Genomic DNA, 27,089 nt, shown 5'->3' on the forward strand with positions numbered 1-27,089 from the left:
AGGTCCAGCAGTTGAGAACTAAATCTTAGTTACATGAGGCATTCTAGTAAAATGATCGACTTGAGTGAAATGTTAATATATTTAATGATACAAGGCTTTTTTTTTTTTTTTTTTTTTTTTTTTTTACCTGTTCCATGACTTCAGGGGCCATCCAACATGGAGTACCAACAAATGTTTTTCTTACTTTATTCCGGGTAACATCACCTCCTGTTGCTAGAAATGCACTTACCCCAAAATCTAAAAGAAAAAAAAAAAGTCACCCTTATTTGATGTAAGACATTATTGCTTATACATTCTGACTTTATACACCTCTCTTTTCCTGGTGACCTGTCCAGTGATGATGAATTGTTCGAAACACCATGGAGCCCTCTCGGGGTCACACCAAGGCAGTCCCACCACCAGCCATCCTATACTTTAGAGAACGCCATCACGGGTGATGGATCAGCAAGCTCACCAGTCCAGAAACTCACCATATCAAATTATATTTTGGACGAAAAAGGTATCAAAAGTCCTAAATAACCACAAAGGATTATAACAATAAAATAAAAATGTATTCTCAGAGCCCTAAATAGAAAGGATCTTAGCTTTTAACTTAGATTCATTTCAACAAATCATTTCTAAGAATAGCACTGGAAGCAGTAAAACCAGTATGTGATGCGGTTTCTTTTTAATGTGTTCCTTTTATTATGATTTTTCTAGCCTCTTTAATTTAATCATCAATGTTTGGGGAGTGGATTTTTTTTTTTTAAAGTGGCTTGGTGAAGGGTGAAATAGAGGGGATTAAGACTACATTTATGGTGATGAGCACTGAGTAATGTAGAGAATTGCCGAATCATTATATTGTACACCTGAAACTAACACAACACTGTATGTTAATTATAATTCAATAAAACGATTTCAATAAAGGATAAATAACATTCATTTTCCACATTCCCATGGCATTGCTTAAAGGGTGCTGACAACTTAGGCAAAATCTTAACAGTAAATCCACGAACCCAGGTACATAAAGCCAACGTGCCCAGGTTTGTACATATGTAGCAATCAACACAAAAGAAAAGCTCAGTCAGCAAAGACTGGTTTTTGTTTTTGTTTTTTTTCTCAATGTTTGCTTTCTGGATAATTTTCATAGTTATAGGTACAATGGTTTGTAGAATGAAATAATACTCTTAACATCCATTACATACCAGAAACTCTTTTGGCAGGAGGACGAATTAGGCATACTGTATACACAGGTGCATGTGTATTTATGCAAAAATGATGTTCATTTGTGACCACAGAGAAGAAATACCCAGTGATTATCAATGCACCCGTTTCTCTGTAGATTTTTATTAAAAGTTAAAATCAGTTAATAAGTTAAGGTACCAACCACTTAGGGCTAGTATAGACCTCCCAACAAGAGCCAACTCAAGGACAGCTCAATAGTAATTGGGTAAATGGTAATTAAAAAAGGTTGTCAATGCCTCTAATTGCTGCAGCAGACTAGCCTGAGCCCCTTCAAATTGCTCTCCTACATTCCTCCTTTGCTGGTTCCCTTTGATGACTTGCCAGGATGACAGCAATTACCAAAGAACAACATCAAGCACAAACCAAGGTCAAAATGTATTAGCATTTGCTTTAGGTCTTCAATATTAAGTTATGTGGTAACACTGTAACCAGTTCCCTGAGTTGAAATATGTTAACTGTTCCATTTTATTTACATTTAAATTTACTCAACTCCCAGCAGGATTTCAACTACAAGTAAAAGGAATAAAAATTGACAAATGGAGTCTCTGTTCCAACTGCTCCTCTCATGATGATACTGAGCTAAAGCATATTTTGAAAGTGCTATATAATTTAATTTGCACATATGTGCCAAATTCTAAAACTTGGAATTCTTATATTTTGGTCAGAAAAATGAAGGCTTGTGGAAAGAAATCTCTAGAACCAGTGAGCCAATCTCCTGTGGGTAGGAGCAAATAAAATTCATGTTCTTACAGAAGAGCTATGTGAATTAAATTTTTTGTAAGCATCTACTATATTTGGCTAGAGGAAAAGACAGTATGATTGGCTTTGAAAAATATTAATTTCAACTTAATTTATATTTCTGAAAATGTCAACAACGAAGCCAACATTCCATTTCTAGTAAAATAATTTTGTAACAAGGGTGCATGGGTGGCTCAGTCAGTTAAGTCTGCTTTTAGGCTCTCTGGTCACAATCCCGGGGTTCTGGGATCAAGACCCACATGGGGCTCTCTGCTCAGTGGAGAACCTGCTTCTCTTCCTCTGTCCCTTGCTGAGGCACATGCATGCCTGTGCTTCCTCTTCTCTCTCTCAAATAAATAAAATCTTAAAAAAAATTTTTTTTGTAACAAGATAATACTAAGTACATAACATCTGTAAATAGGTAAGAATATGGGTAGAAGTTGCTCTAAGGGAAAACGGATTTTTTTAAAAGCAGTTAAAACTCTACACCCCAATCTCTCCTAAAAGATATAATCCAGATAAAAATCCATAGTTAACATTAAATATTTTAATTCCTTAAAAATACCATAGGATTACATTAGACCTTTTTAAAGCTGCAAAAACAGCTGAAAAAAAAAAAAAAAAGATGTATAGTAGCCATTTATTATGGACAATACCCCTTCAATATATCCTGTATGATTCACATATTTATTCCTAGCCTCCACTTAGAACACTCACTTTAAAGCCATAAACAGATGGTTAAATGTCTTAAAGCTCAGAACAAAAATTCCAGAAGCAGAAAACGCCAATCCTAACATCTACTCACCCTTATGACTCCAGAGTAAATACACAGTTGGCTCTTATGGATTGCCAATGTGTATACAGAAAGATTTATATGTACTGAGACAACACTTTGACCGAAGTACATAGGGTACCTGTGTAAAAAGGAAAATTGCCCTATTCTGTCAAGACAGCGTGCATAAGTGAGAATGGGGAGAGCGTGTGGGGACAGAGCCACTGAAAAGAGTCCTTGTTTCCTAAGAGGGACGTCTATACGGCGAAGGGAGTGCAACCAGATACACTTGGGTCAGAAACCATGAATGTTTCTCTGGCCACAAGGAATCAAAGGCTCCACACAGAGTTAGCCGGCCATCTTCCTGCGTCTGGGAATGACTGCATCTCGAACCAGAAAGAACCCTGTCAGCCTAAGAGCTGAAAGTCTCCCTCACATCTTTGAATCCATCCACTTTGCAGCAGCTTCCAAAACCCCCACCCTCCTCTGGCTTTCTCCAGGACCATGCCCTGGCCACCAGGCCTTCCTCGGTCACACACCTGACCTCCCCCTCAAACGGCCTTCAAGACCTCTTCCTCCCCAGGATAGAGTCAAAAATCCCTCAGGACAACCCATAAACCTGACTTCCCTTTCTTCCTCTCCCTCCTCAGCGGTCCCTACTCCCAAATCTAGACATGGAGCCTCCCCTGCTGAAGGACTCACTGTTTCTTCTTCAGCTCCATCACCAGGCCTGCCCTCCTTACCCCAACCCCCCCTTCCAACCACCACCGTCCCTCACAGTCTGCCTGTACCCATGAGGCTCTGTGGCGGCCCAGGGATGCTGTTCCCTCCACGGAGAGCGATGCAGGCCACAGAGGACATTAGCACACCCCTATGAAGAACAGAAGCAACTCTGGCATCCCGAGTCTGGGCACCATGGGGCTTTTTCACAGTCGCCTTTGTGTTGAGGTACAGTTAGACTGATGTGCACCCAACACCATTGCCTCATTTGTGGAGTGTGATTAAGTCACCTTGAGAATGGTCTTACTTGTAGGCATAGGAATGCCAGGCCCCAGGACAGATCTGGAGGTTTGCAGTACAGCCACCTGATAGGGACAGTGGGGGGACCTTCCAGGAAAGGCATGGGTCTCACATGCTGCACCCAGTGTCCCCATGGATCAGGCTGAAGCCATGATGCTTCCCAGCCATTTGAGGCTGCCAACCCTTCAACCAGGGCTTCTTGGCCTCTGTTTCCTGACCAGCTTTCTCAGGTTCTGCCTATCTTCATATGACGTTCATATCAATAACACCCTCCTGCTTCTTTCCACCATGTGTAAATCTGTTTTCCAATAAATGTGAGGTAGATCCATAAGCTCCTAGTCTCAGCCTCTGAACTAGAGTGAGGGGATAACCATAAACGTTTTTACAAATTATGAGAAAGATAGGTTTCCTGACCTTTAAGTCTTGACCAGCAAGGAGACGGAGGCCAGGAAACAACGAACAGAGCGACATTGTGCTGTGTAGACAGAGGAGCAAGGGCAGTAACAGTCATGACAGGTTCCACCCCGAATGGGGCCTCAGACCCGGCCTTGGAGAAGAGGTTAAGACCTGGAGAGGCAAGCCTCAAAGGACACAGCATTCCAGACAGAGAAACAGCCTCAGCAAACCACAAGTGTGCAGCCAAGAAGAAAAAGGGTATGACAGCTGCAGGGGTCGAACCCTCAAATACCTCCAGGGGCCAGGCAGGAATAAAGGAGGGAGGACAGTCTTGAAAAGAATCTGCGCAGTCTGAACCATTAAAGGGCTCTTGATGCTTAATGTCGGCACAGGGGGCACTAGGCCCTCCCTCCCCAGAGCCCGTTCTCAGTGCAGGTCCCTGCTATTCCACTGGAAAAGAAAGTCACCGGAGAGGAATAGGGCCTGGCACGGTTGATGTCTCCACTTTCCCAGAGCAAGCAAGCAAATATCAAGATCTTTACGTAAAACCTCTCCTTTCTATTGTTCTTGGCAACAAATTTGCTTACAAAAAAAAAAAAAAAAGGAAAAGCAAAATAAAGCAATGACGCCTCCCTGGTTTAGCCTGCAAACCAATCTCCCAAGCTGCTATCAGGCCTAAAAGTCACCTATACTGTAACACACACCATATGCAATATTATATTTGTGAGACCCAAGTGCTCAACTGGCATTCTGACCCAGAGCACCCAGTGCCAGAAGGTTCTGGTCGCATTTGATATGCTGGATGCAGCTGCTCATGCTCACAGTATTTCTATTATCTGTAAGTATAAATAAGGATGAGGCAGGTGAAGGGCCCAAAGGGGCTATTATTGGAGGATAATAATGCCGGTCACCTGTTGGCAGGCATGAGGCATGTGAGAAACAGGCCCTTCTTGGACGAAAGTAAAGGTAGTCAGTGCACAGAGAACGGCTAAAATATTTACCTGAACTCGCCGCTCTTGTGCAAATAGAAAGAATCCAGCCAGGCCCAGGAGTAAGCTAAATCCCTCCCCAGGCCTAGGTCTAGTTCGATTCTAGAAGCCAAGTACACATGTACCAGAAAATTGCATCTGGAATTTTGGCAAGTCGGCTTGAAGTGATTTTTCCACTGGGGCAGAGAGCAGGAACTTCCTTGAGCCTACAGAACAAAGCATGAGAACTCTTTAGGGGCTTGCTTGCTAACGAAGGGCAAAACCTGGTCTGGAACTTGACTTCCGTAAAACCTGGGAGTGGCACTGCAGGTAAAGAACCAGCCCTAACCTTAACCTGCCCCCAACATCCACAGCAGCTCCTCACACCTAAGAGGAGGGACCTGAGTTGCATATGAGAAACCGGCTCAGGTTAATTCAACACCTGACTAGAGAATAATGAAATCAACATGTGATGGCTTGGAGCTTCCTAAAACCTATTCAAAACAGGCTACAACAGATCAGATCCCTTTGGACCTGCCAGCAGCTGGCTGGGGGTCTTGGGGAGCGGGGACCCCCCTGGCAGCTCCTTGCTTGAACCCATCTCTTTTCCCCAGTGGCCATGGTCTAGAAAAGCAGGGAAGCAGCAAGACTGTGGAGGAGCCCAGCCACAGAATCTAAGAACCAGGGAAAGGAAGCTGAGCCTGACCCCCTCGGTCGCCCGACTACCGTGGCACTTGTTCTAGCCAAAGAGGAAATTTTGGAAAAGGACTCACACAGGGATGTTCAGGAGCTAAATCAACAGAGCCTGAATCTTTAGAGAGACTCTGGAAATGGAAAGGATTAGACAAGCTCTTAGGAAAATACGATGATTTAGTGGCTATTGGAGTTGAAGAAGAGGAAGGAATTAAAAAGATTAAATATCTTGCCAAAGACCACATAGCAAGTTATCGAGGGTCTGGAGAAAACCCACAGCCCTTCACAGAGGAGTCAGCCCGTTAGCCCTGGTGTCCATTTTGAGAAAATTCAGTGTATTTTTCCGTACTGAAAAGGACACGCAAGATGAATAATGGGGTTAAGACTCCACCGCTCTTGAGCTCTTCCCTGAGTCAGGCTCAAGTTGTGATTACCCGACACAGAGAAGCTCGTTGGAGGTTCCCTGGTTAATCTGAAATGTCATATTTATATCATCAAAACAATCCCTTCACAATTTGGGTGGACTCCCAGGGTTTTTTTTTCATTTATTTATTTTCTGACAAGAGACTCTTAAGACTTTACTGACAAAATTGAAGTGTGCTTCCAAACACCCAGGAACATTTTCAGGGCTGCCAGCTGGACATCCGGCCTTCCTGAGTCCCACAGGTTTCCTTAAAACGCCATGCCACCAATGTTGGATGAATAAAGAAGCATGTAAAGAAGTGCTATGATTTAAATAATGCCAACTATATAACTGTGGGTATAAAAGAGAAGCAAGTATTTTCTTAACAGAGCAGACTACAGAAAGTTGTTTTAAACACCGTACTGAGTTCTTACTGAGTTGCTTTTATAAAAGGAGTGCCAGTGGTAGAGCACCCTACTTACGGTTCCAGAAGCTCAGAGTGTTCACAATAACCCCTAGCCCAGGGTGCCTGGGTGGCTCAGTCGTTAAGTGTCTGCCTTTGGCTCAGGTCATGATCCCAGGGTCCTGGGATCATGCCCCGCATCGGGCTCCCTGCTCCCCAGGAAGCCTGCTTCTCCCTCTCCCATTCCCCCTGCTTGTGTTCCCTCTCTCACCATGTCTCTCTCTGTCAAATAAATAAGATCTAAAAAAATAAAATAAAGGACAGAACCTATTAAAAAATACCCAAGAACAAAAACAAAACTCTAACCCTGTGGGTTTAGATGCCAGGGGGCTTCTAGAACTTTGATTTAGACACAACCCTGGCCTTCTGGTGAGAGCTAAGGTGGGAACATGGGATATTAATTTAAATGGCAACATTACGTGGCCTCAACAGCATGAATGGAAGAAAGACATTAACATGCCCAGCCTCCGGTCCTCAGAACCAAAGGCGTCGTCCTCAGCTTGCTGGCAACTCCTAGGCACCCTTTCCCCGCTGGCTTTCTTGGTCGAGGGAAGGAAACTACAGACCAGGGTCAAGAAAGGCTTTAGCAGTTACAGAATCAAAAGCACCCCTCTTCCAACTGAGGTCCTGCGTATTCCATCCAGATTCATCTTCCTTGAGTCCAGGTCTGACCACGGCCCTCTCCGGTCACTATCTTTCCCGGACAAGGCGACTGGAGAATGCCACCGCAGTCCATCCGGTCTGTGGAAGTCAGCGGGCTGCCCACACGGTCGCTTCCAACTGCTATGCCTCCCCAGTGGTCACGTGCTCTGGCAGAATGTTTTTAGCCTCTTTAACTGACCAAATCGCTGTTTCCCAATTTCATTTTTTAAAGTACGTTTACATGCAGCCTTTCCATCAGTTTTTCTGTTTGTTGTATTTTTGCTTATAAATCAAATAGGAATGACTTTTCCCTCTCCAGGAGCCCTGCCATCTTCAGAGCACCATCAGCTCTCCAGGCACTGAGAGCCAGAGCTGAGTGGAACTGGGGAGGGCAGTCCCCTTGGGGCTGCTGAGAACCCTTGCAAACCCAGGCAGCGCTGACTTGGGGGTGGCTGAGGGGACGCCTCCAGTCCAATGCCACTCTGGTTACCTCTGAGGTCCTGACCATTTCCAGTGAGTCTCCCACCAACAATCCCTGAAACTAAGAGTAAGAGAAGAAGCATCAAAGAAGGACACAGTGAGTACCAAGGAGTCCCAAGAAGGCACTCTGGAATCAAACAGGCCTGTTGGTGATCCCAACTACACTCCCTCATCACTTATTTAACTGCTTCCAGCAATGGTTTCACAAGCTATAAAATGGGGATCTCAAAACATATATAGTAGATTTTCAATAACAGTCCTTGTTGGCTATCGACCCAACATCCACAACCATCCATTCTTCTCTGCCAGAATCCTGATTTTGTTTGCCAGGACACAGGGGATTAATTGTGCTCTAAGCCCATCATAGTATTTGGTTCCTCTTACCCACGAAGGATCTGAGGGTCTGCCCTAGTCCTGGCCCATAATATCCAAGGGGTGTACAGTGCAAGCTCTTGCATGGAAATCCTTTGCCTGTATAGGAGAACCACCATACAAGGCTCTCGTACTGCCCACGCGCCAGCCTGCTGAGGGCACTGTCACTGAGGATGAGATGCTGGGAGTGAGCAGCCCAAGGGGACAGGCTCTGGCCGACATACTGAGATGCAGAACAGAAAGCAGGATTGAGCCCATGACCTCTGGGATATCGCTGGGCTTCTGCACCAACCCTGGAACCAAATGCCCCAGACTTCTATCATGTGAGATAATTAAATGTCCTTATTGCTTAATCTCCTGCCCATCAAGCACTCTGACATTTATACCCAAAGACTTCTTAACTCTGCAGTCACCGGCCTTTCCTGAGGCCCGCCATGTTTATTTATGCTTCCTGACCACTAAGGGTTAACCATTGCATCAGAGGCTAAAGGCACTGTAATCCCCCAAAGGACTCGGTAAAATCAGCAAGAAAACAATTTAGCACACAGTGCAATTCTGGAGTTTTAAACAGTTCTAGTATTAAGCATGACTTTTAATGCCAGGGGCATAAATCAAAACAAATAAATGCACAGGCATCTGGCGGGGGGTGGTGGGGAGGCCACCACAAGAAGAGTTTAATTCACTTTTTTTGCCAATAGTTTCTGTTTCAAGCTACACTTACATAAACCTTCCAGAAACAGAACAATGCATTTCTAAGAAAATGAGAGAAAGAAGTATCTTTGACTTTTGCTATTCAGAAGTGGGGTCCACGGACCAGGATCGTCAGTATCACTGAGTCAGCACCTGCCATGCAGCCAGAGCCCTAGCTGATGGGACGCACAAGGAAGTTGGAGAAGCACTGCTCAACGGTATGGCCTTCCTCACGGGTGCTATGGCCTGATTTGGTGTGACTGCATGATCTCAAAGTGTGGCCAACGCCATGGCTTCCCTCTCTCACCTCTTAGATGCAGAGAACTCCAGTAGTGGAGAGAGAGCAGCAGGAAAAAATGCATTTATGCGTGCACACTCATGTATTTTATGACCCAGTAAGCACAAGGGGCAATACTAGAAGCCTAAATCATGTCCCACAAAAAAAAATGACCCCGTGATGCTCAAGAGTGTGTCAAGCCGGACAAATTCACATACGTGGCACACTCCCATTCGTACAAAATCTTTTCTTTAAAATACATGAAGATAATTTATGATCACTGTCCTTACTAATAGTCCCATCAGTAATGACTGCTCCATAGAGGGCCAGGGCACTGAGAAGATAGGCTTCAGGCTTCAGGTAGGTATCCTTCTCAGCACGAATGTTGGTAACACTATTCCTTTCTCAACTTCTGATATGCAATTGTGTGGGGATGAGAGATGATTAGAGCAATAACCTTGAATCTGCTCATCTTTTCAGCAAATGATAAATATGTAGGCACCTTACCTACTCTTCATAATCGCTAGCTCGTTATGGATTGGGACATACCACCTGTCCTGCTCAGGAGGAAGGCTGGCACGCCAGGAGGGACCAGACAGAACCAAAAAGAATTCTCTGAAACCTTCACTCTCCACCCAATTTCCTTTCCTCTAAACAGACTTCTGGTTTTCAACGCTATTTATTCCTTCTTGTACGCAAATGGTGTTCAGCGGTCTTCTCTGGCTCTCTAGGCTGCAGCTCCCAAACCCAACAGGGTGTCCCAGGCCTCCACTCAGAAAACCCAGTCTACCATATTTCCTGTGGCTGCGCCCCAGAGTCACTTCTTGGCTGCTCTGAAAAACCGACGGTTCCCAACTATGAATGAGGGAGGGAGAGGCAGTCCTGACCTTCTTTGAAACATCAGAAAATGACAATTCCACAGCCTTTTCTGATAACAAAAGAAAAAATCGGAAGACATCATATCTGTATTCCCTTAAGACTCTCACCTTTCAAAATAAAAGAAACACAAAGAAGCAAACCTTCCCACGACTGGCCTCTCCCGTGGGTAGACTCTCAAAACTGCCATCAACAGGTTTCCTTTGAGGGTGCTATGTTTTAACCCATGTAGGAGAGGTTCTTAGTCATTTGTTTATACTTTGTACATGGAATCAATATCTCATTCATGACCCCATAAACAAATAACAAGAAAATTTCAACATTGGGGGAATTATTGGTTAAAGACCTGAGGCTACACAAGCTTCCATTCACTCCCTAATTCCTCATTCTCCCCCTTCTCACAATCAGGACAACACAGAATTAAAAGGGCCAAAAGGTAGAAGGGTAAGTGTTGGCTGATGTCAATTCACATCTGGTTCACAGCTCAGCTGACTAATGCAATCTATTAGCCAAAGCGTGAAGGAGAACAGTCGTTTAAGATGACAGCAAACCACAGATAATCTGCCCATCTATGTGAGAGCCACACAGCCCTTCACCAAAGCAGGTGAATTTCCAGTGACAGGTGGAGCCAGAGGCCATATCTGGTGGGGCACCAGCAGAGGCAGGGATCCAGGAAAGCTGGAGTGGTAATCCCAGGCCAACTGTGCTAAAGGTGCCAGGCAAGAGCCTGCTTTCTCACGTCCAATGACAGGCATGACCATGAACTCACTAGCAGACTCACTTGCTAGCAGTCAGCTTTCTATCAAATGTGGTAATTACGGTGAACAAAGGAAAACCACAGAAGATCCCCAAATCGCAAATCCATTCTTCCCTAGCTCCCCAGTGAGGGCAGGATATTTGTAAAGATGCTCTGGTAAAGGTAGTCACAGGATAGATAGTCGCCTTACTCTCCCCTCCATGTCCAAGACCATCCTGATTTGAATGCTTTCAAACCGGACAAATTTCTTTAGTGACTGAGGCTCATGAAGGGCCACACGAACACTTTGTTTTAAGACAGGTCCTAGAGAAAGTCTTGTCAACCTTCCTTATTCTGCAGCTGAAAAAAAACTGAGCCCTAGGGGGGTCAAACTGTCCGAAGGCACAGCGTGAAAAGCAGGGGTAGCGGCGGGCGAGGGGAGCCCAGTAGTAAGGAAGTGAGCCCAGGGCTGAGAGAGAAGACAGGAGATCTGAGAATGATTGGCTTTTGCGACCTTCAAAATGACCATAAAGCTAACCCCAGTTGCTCAGCAGTCCTCGGTGCCCCCCATCTCTAAGACCTACTCTGCTGAACGAGGAGAGCTGCTGTAGGAGATCACTAGGTAAGCGTATTTGACAGGTATCTTTTCCCAAGCCCAGCACATGCTCTGAAGTCAAAGGAGGGCTCCAGGCTGGCCATATTTGCAAAGACGGGCACAAGCAACTTAGATCAAATATTAATAAGTCTAAATTTCCAATGCAATATTCATACACCCGCAGGTGGTCTTTTTTCATACAAATCTCCACTTAGCTAGCTCTGGTTTCAATAAACCAGGATGACCCATCTGTACTCTCGACAAGAGATGGTCCCTATGGGAGATAATTAAAATAGCACAACTCCAGTAGCCACAAGTATTTAAAGCAACAATTTACATCATTTCCACAAAGTATGGAGAAGGATTAGTTGGTGCTAACACAATCTTCAAAGAATCTGCAGGTTTTTAAATCCACGATAAAGAAAACCTCACATTTAAGACTCTTGATGCTGACGAGTCATTGAAGTACGAGGATCACCTTGTTGAACTCTGTGGCTCAGTGTTCTTTTAGTCTACATGTACTAAACAGTCATATTTTCATTAATTCATTCGACAACTATTTACTGAGCTCTTACCAAGTGACATTTCCAGTTTGAAACACTGGGACTATAGAAAACCCATCCTTCATGAAGCTGACCTTTAAGCTGGGGCAGCAGCGGGAAGGAGAGGTAAATACGGTCAGGAAGCAAAATTCCTACGTGCAACACACAGCAGCACTGCCCAGACTTCAGCGAGCATCGCAATCACCTGAGGGCTTCTTTACATACGCCCTGCTGGGCTCCACTCCTCCCCAAGTTTCAGATTCAGCAGCTCCAGGGGTGGAAAAGCACAGAAGGTGTGTTTTTATCAGGTTCCCAAGGTGATGGTGATACTGCTAGCCTAGGACCCCACCTCGACAACACGAACATGGTGTACACTGATGTATGCAGTAAGAGAGATCAGGAGAGAGGGAGTCCAGGGTAGAGGAGTCTGCAATTTACCACAGGATGGCCATGGAAGCCTCACTGATGTGGCATGTAAGCCAAGATCTGAAGGAGGTATCAGAAAGACTATTTGGATGGGGCAGCCAGTGCAAAGGCCCTGCGGCAGGGGCACGCATGGCAAGGAGGCCAGTTTGATTGGAATGGAGTGAGGGAGAAGATGAAGGAAGAGATGAGGTCAACGAGCTCATGTTAGGGGCCAGATCTTGCAAGGCCAGGTGGGCCACAAGAGTTGTGACTTCAATCTGAGATGGGGAGGCAGTGGAGGGCTTTGTGTAAGGGCGTGACACAAGCCAACTTCGTTTAATGGCATCAGTCTAGCTGTCATGTAGAGAAGAGAGGGGCAATGACAGAAGGGGACCTCTTAGGAGACCACCTCAATAACCCAGGCAGGAGCTGATGGTGACCAAGACAAGGATGACAGGGGAGGTGTTGAGACATGGTCAGCAAGAGGATCTGCTGACAAACTGGACAGGACAGGTATGAGGGGAAAAGAAGGATCAGGGAACACCAATCCTTGGCCTATGCCATGGAAGGACAGAGTGGCCATTAAAAGGAGTGGGAAGGGGTGCCTGGGTGGTTCAGTGGGTTAAGCCTCTGCCTTCGGCTCGGGTCATGATCTCAGGGTCCTGGGATCGAGCCCCGCTTTGGGCTCTCTGCTCAGCTGGGAGCCTGCTTCCCCCTCTCTCTGCCTGTCCCTCTGCCTACTTGTGCTCTCTCTCTCTCTCTCTGTCAAATAAATAATAAAATCTTAAAAAAAAAAAAAAAAAGAAGGTGGAACACTGTGTGAAGGGCATTCTGTTAGGGAGCATGGGGGTAATAGAGCGTTCCAGTATTGAAATTATACAAGCTTTAGAGTTAAAAGGAAACTCGAGAGGCCAAGAACCTCATTTTATAGGTGATACAAACCACGGCCAGCAAAGGACTTGGCTGAGGATTAAGTTAGGCTAAGTTAGTGACTCAGAAAGCTAGAGAGTCCTTGGCTACTGTGCCTTCAAGTGCATCCCGTGTACTCAGGTGTTAAATTTACATTCCAGAGAGTGTAAGTACATGTTAACTCTCTTCAGATTTCCTACCAATCTCTAACCTATGGTATGATATATGTAGTGACTTCTAATATGTTACCGATCAAGAACACCTTTCCCCAAATCAGTCCTATTTACCATGCACATTTAAGATTTATTCCCCTGACAATCTATTATACTAGACTATATGCGTTTGTTATAACCTAGGTTCCCCAGGCATATGCATTTCTCTCCACTGACAAATTTTTTAAATTAAATTCCATAGTTAGCTGTTTAATAGGTTTTACCTGAACTGTAAACTTAGGCCACTAAGTTACAACAGTGTCCCTGTTGCTGACCACGGTATCCGCCCAGGGGGTTAGGCCTGTTTACTGAGCAGAAGCTTGGTAAAGATCTGCCTTCACCAGGGCACGTGGGTGGTTCAGTCAGGTAAGTGTCTGCCTTCAGCTCAGGTCATGATCTCGGGGTCCTGGGATCCAGTCTAGCATTGGGGCTCTCTGCTCAGTGGGGAGTCTGCTTGTTCCTCCCTCTGCCCCTCCTCCTGCTTGTGTGCTCTCTCTCCCTCTCTCTCTCAAATAAATAAATTAAACCTTAAAAAAAAAAAAAAAAGATCTGCCAATCAACCACTTCAGGCGCATTAAACCCAAACAACTGGTGTTCACCTTTTCACCAGGGAAGGGCCGTTTTTTTGTTATAACAAATGCAGGTTCTGGGAAGCAGCCAAATAAATGAAGAAATGATCACGCAAAGAACTGAGTTGGACTGCTCTGCTCTTAGTCTAACAACTCCTGTTTTTCCCAGACCCCAGCAGCTTGTGGGAACACATAAAATGAAATTTAATTATGACACTGCAGGCCCTTAAAGGCAGGAAGGAAGAAAGGAAGAGAAGGAGGAAGGAAAGAAGGGAAGGGAGGGAGGGAAGGAAGAAGGAAGACCAAGTCCCATCTGTCCCATGTCCCCCCTAGACGCTCCTCCTTAAAGCTCAACCATGTGCCCCACGCAGTTAAATGTGCGCAGCTGGGGAAATATTCCAGTGGACGAGCAGAGCAAAGGGATCCCCCCCATCGTGTCCACCCAGTAAGACTTCCTTAAGTTGTTGCTTAAACAACTGCTAGCAGCTGTTAAAGGATGGGAAGGTGATGATATACACATGGAGTGGAAAACTGGGTTTCCAGAGTTGAATGCATTCTTGCTTCGTGCTAGGGGTGGCACCAAAGGTTACCATGTGATCTGTCAAGATCCCAAAATTCCAGGAGCTCCATTAATCTGCTGTCCCTATTTACTTAAACAAGTATATATCAAACAAAAAGTATATATCAAAATTCTGGCATAATTCATTAAGCCATAATTCACATAATTATAAAACTTCCTGAAAGTCAAAACATACGCTTTGGTTCACTATAAAGCACTTTATGCCCTCCCAAGATCTTCATTTGCACTTGTACTCAATGTTCAGAGTACGCCACTGTTCTTAACTCTTGTGCGCTGCTTTGCTCTTCCTTGACTGTGTTCATCATTTCATGTGTAGCTGCCTAACACAGAGCTTGTCTTAGAGCAAGAAGCCGAAAAGCACGGGTGGACGAGACTGGAAAAATAGGCTGGGCCTTCATATGCCATATGAAGGGCCTTATTCCACCAGCAACAGTTGTAAAGTTTATGCAAGGGAATTATATGGCCAGATCTGCATTGCATGTTTTTCACCCCGGGGATATGGGGGTAATCGATGGGGTAAAGAAAAAGGGAGAGCAAAATGATATGGCAGGGTCAGAGAGGGGGCTTACACCCTCACCTCCCTAGGTTCTTCCCTGTGATCTTCAACTTCCTAAATAATTAAAGGGCCTCACACCCATTTCAATACAAAAGCAATGTGAGCTACCTAATTCTAAAATGGAATGTGTGTTAATTCCTTTAACCCTCTAGTGTTTTTCCACAGTTTAGATATGGAAACTGAGGCACAGAGTGCTAAAATAACTTGGTCACTGGGCTAGAAGGAGTGAAACCACAGCAGTCTGATGTCAGAGGCCTGCTCTAGGCCAAGGCACCCACAAATACAATGACATAGTCATTTCCTGATTCAGATGCCCCAGGGGCCTTCAGACCTTTCTGATACAGATCAGAGGCTGCTGCCTCCCTTGTACACAGGGAGCCCATTTTACCTTGCCTGAAGCAGCAGCCTCTCCTAGCAAAATACTCCTTCCACCCCATTCCCCCAACCCCCACTGAAATGCATTTCACCGGAGCCAGAGCACAGAAGGAAAACAAAAGAACCTAGCAGCTATGGGAGTAAAAACTTTACCCAAGGGGCACCTGGGTGGCTCAGTGGATTAAAGCCTCTGTCTTCGGCTCAGGTCATGATCCCAGGGTCCTGGGATTGAGCCCCGCATCGGGCTCTCTGCTTAGCGGGGAGCCTGCTTCTCCCTCTCTCTCTGCCTGCCTCTCTGCCTACTTGTGATCTCTGTCTGTCCGTCAAATAAATAAATACAATCTTTAAAAAAAAAAAAAAAAAAAAAAGCACAGCTCCACCACACGCACCTTCCTCTGGCTCCTTGAGAATAACACCAGAGTACTGGAAGCAAGTTAAATCTAGTTACATGTGTTCCTGGCAGAAGTTTTAGTCATAATTGTCCAGGAGGCAGACTGAAGTTCAAGATGTACTCAAAGGCTGACTAAGGATATAATCTCCCTCCCAAAAAACAGAGACACTACCCAAAGTTATGCCAGTGTGCCTTAGACACTAAAAAACCTAAGGCATACATAAGCTTGATTTGGATGGTCTCAGATACATTGAGATAGATGTAATAACTTTCTAGACTTCTAAAGTATTAAGCTGACTTAGCTCAGTACCAAATTTTTTATGAAAAACTAGGAATGGGAATTCACACACACACACACACACACACACTCACAGTTAAAAGCCAAAAGTAAGAAAATGACCATAAGATCTACCTGACATAATGCAGTGGTATGCTTCTAGAAAGTTCTTCAGAAAGCAAATGTTCTGAAATCAACATTTTAGTAGTATATTAAAAGCAGTCACTATTTAAAAGAACCCTAGGATAAACATATTTGCAGTGACCACCCCAAAGTGACCTGTTTTATATGAATTTCTGCTTAGAATAGTGCCTCTCATGAATTCCAGACAAACAGGCTTAGTCACTTGCCAGACAAGGATCTAAGCTCTTCCTGACAATATGACAGAACATCAGATTGGAAAATAAAACGCTAGGCCGTGGGAAGAGCATGACTTTTAAATAGCCACTCCTTCTATCACGTCCTGTAGCAAACACCTTTACATTAACCAAGGGATCCTGTCCAAGTTCATTACCAGGAAGTCACACATTCAGGTTCTCTGAGCACAGAAGACATAAGAAGAAGTAAAGCATTTTCTTTTTTTTTTTTTTTCAAAGATTTTATTTATTTGACAGAGAGAGATCACAAGTAGGCAGAGAGGCAGACAGAGAGAGGGGGAAGCAGGCTCCCCTCTGAGCAGAGAGTCAGACGTGGGGCTCGATCCCAGGACCCTGAGATCATGACCCGAGCCAAAGGCAGAGGCTTTAACCCACTGAGCCATCCAGGCGCCCCAGCATTTTCTTTTAAACTCTGAGTAGGCAGTCCTCAAGTTTTAATTGATTACATGAAACCTGAATTTCTCCAGTGTGGTGTCACTACTCTGCTTAATTTGACACCAAATGACACCCAAGATGATAGCTTCTTCAATGCCCTAGAACCTTACCAGAGTCTTACGTCCCAAATTGAAGGAGCAGAGAGGGAAAAGGTGCAGAGTATGTTCCCTGGCTTCCAAATGGAATCGCTATGCAGAGGTGTGGAAGAGCTAGTGATTGCTACTCATCTTCCATCCAAAACTGGGATCACTTATACACAGATTTAGGGCTGTCTTCCTAGAAATTCCAGACATGGGGTCACAGGCTCTGCAGCCAGGTCCCGGAATCTGAAGCCTACTTGTGGCCTGGGCAGCTTACTTCCCCTCTCCATACTTTAGTTTCTTCTCTGCAAAATGGGCACATTTACAGGGCTGCGGTGAACACACAAACAGGGCCTGAAACACAGGAAGCACTCGATACAGTTACTGATTTTATAGCCCCAGCCAATGGAAACGTATATAATTCCCACGGAATCTGTACTTTTAGAAACAGAACCAAGCATATTTGCCCTACTCACCACACTGGTCAGCTCTGTAAGATGAGAGTTTCTCATGGTCTGAACCAGGAATCTTAATTTCCTCTTTCCTTTTCTTTTCTTTCTTTTTTTAAGATTTTATTTGTTTGACAGAGAGCGTGTGCATGCACGCACACAAACAGGCAGAGCCACAGGCAGAGGGAGAGGAAGAAACAGGATCCCCAATGAGCAGAGAACCTGACAAGGGGCTCGATCCCAGGCCCCGGAGCTGAAAGCAGATGCTTAACTGACTGAGCCACCCAGACACCCCTTTAATTTTGCCCTTTTCTAACAAAAAGTTCTGAGAAAGGAAATATATAAATGGTTGAGTGATTTAAATAAAAATTATTGTGTTTTCTATTAGAGCAGCACAAATACTCTTTTGAAAAACAATGCTCATAATAATATTCCCAAGATAAACAAATATTACAAAGAAATAAATGCAAACTTATCCCCTGCTTAAATTTTTTCAAAAAATAGGGCTTAAGGGGCACCTGGGTGGCTCAGTGGGTTAAGCCGCTGCCTTCGGCTCAGGTCATGATCTCAGGGTCCTGGGATCGAGGCCCACATCGGGCTCTCTGCTCAGCAGGGAATCTGTTTCCCTCTCTCTCTCTCTGCCTGCCTCTCTGCCTGCTTGTGATCTCTCTGTCAAATAAATAAATAAAATCTTAAAAAAAAAATAGGGCTTAAAGTACATGAAGATATAAAGAGAAAGGGCACAAACAGCCTGAACAAAAGCAATGTATTATCTACCCAAATTTAATACGTAGCTTTCAGCTCTCCCACCCACCTCCCCTACTTCACCCAGCAGACTAAGACGGCAGCAAAAGACCCAAAGACTCGTGGTCCCCGTTTTTGTTCAGGCAGTAACCAACTGTCTGGCCAAGAGAGTCAAACTCCTAGAAAACAGGGACAGCAGCATCATCTGTCTGTTCCAAGGAAGCATTACATATGTTTTCTTAAAGCAATAACCTTATTTTATAGTTAAAACCAATAATAATAAGAAGAATAAGAAATAAGAATAATTTTAAGTAACGTAGGAATTCAATGTTGTGCTCAGGTCAGAGAATATGGAAAAATTAAATATGAATTCTAGAAGCCAGAGCCCCAGAGATGTACAAACTATACAATTTAAATAATTGTTAACTTAGGGGGGCCTGGGTTTCTCAGTCTGTTCAGTGACCAACCTTTGATTTCAGCTCAGTTCATGATCTCAGGGTCATGAAATTCAGCCCCATGTCAGGCTCGGTGCTGGATGTAGAGCCTGCTTGAGATTCTCTCTCTCTCTCTCTCTCTCGGTCCCTCCCCCACCATTCGCAATTGCTCACTCTCTCTCTCTGTCTTATAAATAGATAGATAGATAGATAGATAAATAAATAAATGCCTGTTAGCCCATCATTATATATCTGGGAAGCAGTCATTTCAGTACATGGCATGGCCCATGCAGGAAGTCACACACACAGAAGGGGTGCCAGGGAGGGCCCAGAATGGCAGCACACAAGGTCTCCACTAGGCACCACGCACCAGCACTTCACACACAGACTCGTCTAATCCTCACCACAGCCCAGGTGCTGGAATTCCCACACTTGCCCTTCTGAACCCAGCAGCCCCCTCGGTGCAAGCACCTATAGCTGCCACTCAGCACCACCACCCTTGGTGAGGAGAAGGAACCCAAGGCCCTTGACGGGGAGAAAAAGTCAGGAAATCCTATTTCAGGGGATGCCAGCAGAGAAAAAGAAAAGGCCAGTGTGCTACAGAAGGCCCAGAGAAAGAGCTCAGGTCCTTAATCTGACACGAGTAATAGATGAAGTCACTGGCAAAGCCCCAAGTGGCAGAATAAGGCAAGGGTTGACCTGCCTTCCCATTTCAAAGGCAGTTCACTGCTATTCTGACCCTCTTGGTGAGCAATGATCATTTCATCACCAGAGAGAGAAAATTACTCGTACTTCCTTATCAGCTGAGAGCAAGATTAATGACAACTTAACTTCCAAGTTCCATAATTAATAAGCATTAGCTTTTTATAACTCATAAAAGCCCCTCAGAGCTGAACCCTTTGCAAGACTAAATTGAGGTACTTATGATCTGCTGGCGGTGCAGGGTAGGGTCGGTCTCAGAGAAAGCAGTCACGGCAGGGATAGTAAGGAGAGTAACACAAGTACCACAGCAGCTGTTGTGGGCCTACCGGGCACCGCCTCCCCCCCCCATCCCACCCCGCCAACTGTTACCACTTTGGATGGGAAGAGCCACTTTCAATTTCACAAAAAGAGATGAGGGGGATGATATCTGTATCCCTCTTTAAGGAAATGGAGTCTTAAAGAAGCTGAGTAGCCTGGGGCACCTGGGTGGCTCAGTGGGTTAAAGCCTCTGCCTTTGGCTCGGGTCATGGTCCCAGGGTCATGGTCCCAGGGTCCTGGGATCAAGCCCCATATTGGGCTCTCTGCTCAGCAGGGAGCCTGCTTCCTCCTCTCTCTTTGCCTGCCTCTCTGCCTACTTGTGATCTCTGTCTGTCAAATAATAAATAAAAATCTTTAAAAAAAAATTTTTTTTAAAAAAAAGAAGAAGAAGCTGAGTAGCCTGACCAAGGTCACAGAGCTTGAGTAATGCCCTGGGAATTTCCACCATGCCAGTTCATTCGAGACCTCGCACCCTGAACTTGAGTACTCGGAGGTGGGAGAGCTTAAAGCTTCTGTCTGCAAATGTTTTCAGTTGTCACTTGTTTAGTTGAAGTATTTTTTTTTCTTCTAAATGCTCCTAGCCTGTGGGGTAAGGGCGACTCCTTAGAGTAAGAACAAGATATGTTGGGGCATCTGGGTGGCTCAGTCAGTTAAGCATCTGCCTTCGGCTCAGGTCATGGTCCTGGGATCAAGTCCTGCATCAGACTCCCTGCTTGGCAGGGAGTCTGCTTCTCCCTCTGCCTCCTGTTCCCCCTCTCATGCGCTCTCTCTCTCTCTCTCTGTCAAACAAATGAAATCTTTAAAAAAAAAAAAAAAAAGAAAAGGTGTATGTATATATAAGTCACTAACTTAAATGATTGAAGAACACAATTTAGTGCTGGTAATAAAAGCCACCAGAGTAGGGCAACTGGGTGGCTCAGTGGGTTAAGCCGCTGCCTTCAGCTCAGGTCATGATCTCAGGGTCCTGGGATCCAACCCCAAATCAGGCTCTCTGCTCAGCAGGGAGTCTGCTTCCCCCTCTCTCTCTGCCTGCCTCTCTGCCTACTTGTGATCTCTCTCTGTCAAATAAATAAATAAAATCTTAAAAAAAAAAAAAAAAGCCACCAGAGTAGAGAGGGGGAAGATACACGAATCAGTGATTATTACTGATGTCAGGCGATGGCTGTACTGTACATGAGTTCTTCCTACTCTGTTCTTTAGGCTACATGTGAAAAACTTTACATTAAAAGATTGAAAAATGACTTCAACTAATTGGCAGTTCATGAAATTTATTTAGTCATTTCCCGTCATTTTTTTTTACCCGGGTCATACTTTTACACAATTCAAAATTCAAAACTGCTGTAAAGGGCACACGCTACACAGTCCCCCTCCCTGTTATCCTTCTAATGTTTCTTTGTATAAATATAGAGAGATATTCTTATTTCTGCCCACTTCTTTCACAAGAGGTGACATGCTATATGCATTCTATATCACCTTGCTGTATTCACTTAAGCATGTAGCCTGGACATTTTTTTCTTCACTTCAGTGTATACTGGGTTTTTCATTCTCCATTACAGCAGGTGGCTCTCCCATCACACAAAGAGGCCATCTACCATGTTTAACTGGGAGACCTACATTGTCTCTAAGCTATTGCATTCACAAATAGTGCTCCCATAAATAAGTTTATAACATGTATCTCTGCCTCTTGCACATTTTTGGATGTACCAAACATTTCTCACATTTATTTACTTATTGTAACAACCATATCAGCAGTTGTTTCATAGGACATGAAGCTTATGCAATTTGGACCCTCCATAAAATAGACAATACAAAATTTAAAATACAGAGTTAAGTATATATATATATATGTATATATATATATACATATATATATGTCTATTTCTTTAAAATTAAAAATTCACACCAATTCTCTAGAGTCCTGAAGATCAATAAGTTCCTTTCTTCTGAAGGAGCTTTAGATAATTTAACAAAAATGCCTACATAGAAATACCTCCTGATGGCAAGTTGGCTTCTTTCCTCCACCTAGAACACTCTGCAACTCCCTGGAACACACAGCACTTACAGGACCCTGAATCTTAAGTTTCAACAGGTGCAAAGGATATGTGTGTCTTCTCAAATGACAGGCATTATCGTCGCCATCTCACAGATGGGGAAACTGAGGCTTAGAGACACAACCACCTCCCACACTGCTCAGTGGTTCTGAAACCAGGCCTGTTTGATTCCAAGGCCTTTGTGTTTAACTGATACATAGTGTCTCCACAATGGTCTCAAGCCAATGACTGCATTTGTCTCAATGTATCTTTTCAAAGAGAGGAAAAATAAAGGATAACACTTTCATTATTAGTTTTCCAGGGAAGAAACATTTGATTTGAAACAAACCCTCCCATTTTCCTTTTATGTCTTTAAAACATCTTTCTCTCCTTTAAAGGGAAGTAAATAAAAGTCCCCTTGAATGTACCCAACTCAATACAGAGCCCAAGGTCAGCACTCTGCCTGTCATACGGGCCAGGCATCACCTGACAGGTTCTCTGGCATCTAGAGAGGGACAAACAATGAATCAAAGAGATGACTCAAGGCTTATCCTTTGTGCTGGGGGTGTGTTTGTTTTCTGCTGAGCTCTCGCATTTCTAATAATACCCCAGATCCTTGCATTTGTCTAGAAATAAGACTAGACCCAAGGACTGTAATCAACTCTGCTCTAAGAACTTGACAGGCAAAGGCCCTAAACCCTAAATCCTGGAAGAGAGACTCTTCTAGCTCCAACTCAGAGAGCAGCAGACCAGGCTGATGAAAGCCTGGGGCGAGCTTTGCGCTCTTCAACAACACAGGCCACGTGAGGGAGTCATGCCAAGGACGCTGCTAGGACGTGTTGCTAGGAACATTCAGCGTCTGGAAGCCAGAGGGCTCAACTCCCTTCAATGACGGACACAGTGCAGGACAAGGAAGGACTGTGCCGTCGAAAATGCAAAAAGCAGAGATGGCTGAGAGGATGGTGGAGGCAAGCCCACCTGGCCATGGAGGGAAACAAGAGTCGATACAGATATGGCTACAGGTTATCCCAGGCCTTTGCGGTTACTCTCGGCACAACAACACAATGAGAAGGTCTGCACACAGAGGCTACCTGTCTGGTGCGTTCGCTCTACAGACACACACCGCACCTGCACACCGATTGCCGTGGACAGCCATGCACGTGCAGGTGCAGGACCAGAATAACCCATAAGCTTTAAGGGCTCACAATGCTTCCGGCCACCTCTTCAGAAATCGGAGGGCTTAAACTAATAGAAGGTGCAGTGTTTTAACTTTCAAACTTGTCAGAAAAATTCTCAAAAGTGCTTTTCGTGCAGTCATATAAATATCACCTTTATTCAACGTGAAAGGTAGAAAAAATACAACTGAGAGTAAAATTGTCTTTATCAAAAGGCCGTGTTCTAAAATAACTGTTTATTGGATGATCTAGCCAAAATTTATCAAAATAAGAGAGAGAAAAAGGAGGGGTGCCTCGGTGGCTCAGTTGGTAAAGCGTCCAACTCTTGGTTTTAGCTCAAGTCATGATCTCTGCGTCATGAGATTGAGTCCCACTTCGTGGGCTCCACACTCAGTGGGGAGTCCGCTTGAGTTTCTCTCTCCTTTCCCTCTGCCCCTCCCCCACTCTCTCTCTCTAAAATAAATCAATAATTCTTAAAAAATAATAATAATAGGAAAAAATGTTCTGCCCCAGACCCAAACATTCTTGAACAGGGCAGCCCAGATACATTCTTTTTTTTTTTTTTTTTAAAGATTTATTTATTTGACAGACAGAGATCACAAGTAGGGAGAGAGGCAGGCAGAGAGAGAGAGGGGAAGCAGGCTCCCTGCCGAGCAGAGAGCCCAATGTGGGGCTCGATCCCAGGACCCTGAGATCATGACCTGAGCTGAAGACAGAGGCTTTAACCCACTGAGCCACCCAGGTGCCCCCAGATGCATTCTTAAAACAGATTACAGGCATTTATTCATTTGTTCATTTATTCATTCACTCATTATTTATTTGGAATGATAATGAATGATATTCTTTGAAATGATAATAATGATATTCCTTAAAGCTGTAATATTTCTGTCAGAAGAATTTTTATTTATATCAGCTTTACCTGCTATTTGCACCGAGCCATCCTCACCCAGAAGAATATTACCGGCTTTCAAATCCCTGTTAGAAGAAAAAAAAAAAAATGGAGAATGAATTATGGAATACAGACATTATATTGCATTAATTCATTCAGAGATAGTTAAAAATGTAACATATAATGTAGCTGTTTAACATAATTAACATTTTATAAATATTAAAGTTATATCACAGATTTTTGGAGTAACAGGGATATATCGTGATTTTATAGTTTGCTCCTGGGAGATGGTGAGGATTTTAGTAACAAATATTTTATATGGAATCATTATCCAAATTGAATTAAATCACTAGTGAGTACATTCTTTATGTTACAGAGTTAGAGATAGCCCATTAACTCACCATGCTATCATTTTATAGAGAATTAAAGCTGATAATTCTAGGTAAAGCTGTTCTACTTCCACTCAAATATGTCTGTGGTGTAATTCCAAATTAATCCCACCAGCTTCTTAAGCAATGGATTGGGTCAGTCTCTCCTTTGGGGAGATACTCATTATAAATTATTAATTACAATATTCTATATTTCTTTACCATACAAAAGTCTTAACACTTCAAAAGAAAAATGACAATTGACAAGTTTGATATCTAAGGAGATTTTTTTTTCTAACTACTGAAACACATGGCAGATATCCTTAAACATATAAGCCACATAGTGCTCAAGGCAGAAGAACTACAATGTCAGTGTTACTAATATATGGTTATTTACTTGCAGCTATTCTTAAGGGCCCAAGTAACAGGAACCCTTTTGAAACATCAAACACTCACATTCTTGGCTGTCTGGCTATTGAAAGAAATTAGCATTTCATGGCACAAAAGAAGATGAAATTAGTTCCCCCTCCTTTCTTCACACCACCATGCCAAAAGTAATGAACATATTACAATGTCTGGAACAGTTCTGCCTACATTAGAAAGGCAGAGATGCTATCCTGTTCAATTGATCCTACTTCAAGAAGAGCATGTTAACTGATTTTTTTTAATGAGTTCACTCGGTACTTTTTATGTTCTGCTTCTATTTCAGGGAGAGCAGATAAGCCAATCCTGAGGATACTAATATATTTTATCAAAATGTATTCACCGGCTTCTTTCTTCAGTACTTTTTCCACATCTATTCGGCATAACTTGGAAATAATGTTGATACCTACCTGTAACACGTGTTTCCTTAATATCCTTTACAAGCTAGAGCGAAAGATACAAACAGCTGAATTTAAATATCTTTGCAGAAATCCTACCTGTGAATCTGACCATTTCTGTGTAGATAGTCTAAGCCTTCCAAAACCTCTTTAAGAATTGTTGCTATTATTGCCTCTTCCAGAACTCCATTCTTATGTTCCCCTCTGTTGACGATGTATTTTATGATATCCAACATTGAGCCTAGACAGAAGAAGTGAAAACTTTGTGTAAGCATCTTCGTTAGCTTTCTAAATTGGGCTCCACTATTCAGAAAATTAAGTGGAAGTGTCAGAATGTTTGTTAATTTCACACAATTCCCCCCAAGGCATATGGCTTCATCACGGCCCCAGACCAGAAACCCTATATCCAAGTCTGTGAGAACATTCCCGACGTGAGAAGAATTCTGGGTTAGGAGCCACAAGACTGTTGAGGGTCACCTCAGGGTAATTCCTTTCTCCTACACATACACAACTGGTGACAGGCTCAAAATGGGGTTCGAAATGTTTGAAGTGAAAAACAAAGGAGGAAGAGGTCAAGGGAGCAAACAGCCATGAACTAACAAGAGGGAGAAGTTCCGATCTTCCTGGACATCTAGAACACAGGTGGGAGGGGAGGGGAAAAAACTATGTTGCCGCTGGACCCCGTCTTATAACCAGGAGTTTCCTTTCCGTGACTCTAGGCGATCTTCATTTTCGTTTACTTGATGGCTAATGGGCTGACTTTCCTAATGAAATAACTACACAGTACTTTCTTACCATAAACAAATTAGTATCCTTGGCACTGTGAGTTCATGTTTCAACACATATGAATTAATATTCCAAACCTCCTGGTCATTTTAAAAGCCATCATTACCTGGGGATTCAACATTTCTGAAGAGTTAACAAATGGCTTACCTCAGGACCTGAATTTGGCTGCAGGCTCCCTATGATTAACTGAGAGAATTGAGTTTCCCCATCGGGTATTACTACACTAGACTAGCTGCCTGCCCCTCATTAAGAGATTTAATGTGATAAAATATTGTAAAAGAAAACAAATGCATATTCCCCCTCAGAGAAGCATCTACTTATTCATTGATCCTAAAATGTGTTAATAATCTAGAAAACAAGACTTCCAAAAAATGTTTCATTTTTATCTCATGAGGATATACCCTACCAGGTGTGTATACGTTCCTGGCCTGCTGAAAGAAAAATGAGCAAGAGTCCACATTTGCCCAGGTCTCTGGGACCTGTGGGAACCCGTTTAAAACCTGTTCTTCTTACCTACAGCCCAGGGAGACTGACTGAATTGGATTCTTTTAAAAAGACAATGACATTTTCTTTCAAGTCCTCAGGCAAGGGGCTAGGGGATATCTTCAAGCTTATAAAAGGTTAATTGGGATCAAAACAAAGACAGGAAGTAAAATCCTCAGCTTGGGGATGCCCACAATCCCAGGTCATCAGAACTTCTTGGTCTCCACCGAGTGGGGTGGGGGGCTGTTACCCGGCAAGAAGAGGCTCAGTGAAAGTCATCTTCCTACCAATACAGGGGCCTCACAGACCCCAGGGGCAGTCCAGACACTCAAACACCGCAGTCTGGCTCTAACTGGCGGCCTTTTTCTTTTTTCCCCTCATTTCTTTTTTTCATGTTTAATTAAAAACCAAAGTAGGCACTCAAGGAAACAATGACTAATAGGATTGACAAGACTGGGAACAGACCCGGAAGCCAATCTCCCAGGCTCCCTGTGGAGACCTGCACTAGCAGACCCAAGGCAATTACAGCATTTTTGTCTGCTTGGTTCCGGGCCTCTGCTGGATCCAAGAGTTGTTTTTTTTTTTTAATTAAAAAAAAAAAAAAAATTAAGATGCCCCCTCTCCACCCCAGTCAGCCTTCCCTGGAACTAGGTCTGCAGATTAAAATGGGCTCTACAATATAAATTCTGCAGTACCAGTCTGGGCTTCATCCAGGCACTGCAGAATGTTCTCCTCTGCTCCTAAATCATACTTCATGTCTGGGAAAGATGCAGAAGGAGTGAGAGGTGGGGGTTTGCTGGGTGTTACAAAGAAAACCACTTGGGCTCTCTAAACTTC

The 27,089-nt window shown here is 43.8% G+C and overlaps 1 protein-coding gene across 4 annotated transcripts in view; it reads right to left on the reverse strand.

Annotated features, from left to right (window-relative positions):
* The window catches only part of STK39 (serine/threonine kinase 39), a 297,147-nt gene that overhangs the window by 192,988 nt on the left and 77,070 nt on the right, over positions 1–27,089 (reverse strand). For all 4 annotated transcript variants that reach the window (XM_032880373.1, XM_032880371.1, XM_032880374.1 and 1 more), the window contains 3 exons: positions 25,083–25,224; positions 23,825–23,880; positions 128–237 (listed from right to left, as the gene is read on the reverse strand). In XM_032880373.1, coding sequence (XP_032736264.1) covers positions 128–237; positions 23,825–23,880; positions 25,083–25,224 — 308 coding nt within the window. The remainder of the gene's footprint in view (positions 1–127; positions 238–23,824; positions 23,881–25,082; positions 25,225–27,089) is intronic.

Source organism: Lontra canadensis, unplaced genomic scaffold (genome assembly GCF_010015895.1).
Source record: "Lontra canadensis isolate GAN:19392208 unplaced genomic scaffold, GSC_riverotter_1.0 scaffold69, whole genome shotgun sequence".
Lineage (NCBI taxonomy): Eukaryota > Metazoa > Chordata > Mammalia > Carnivora > Mustelidae > Lontra > Lontra canadensis.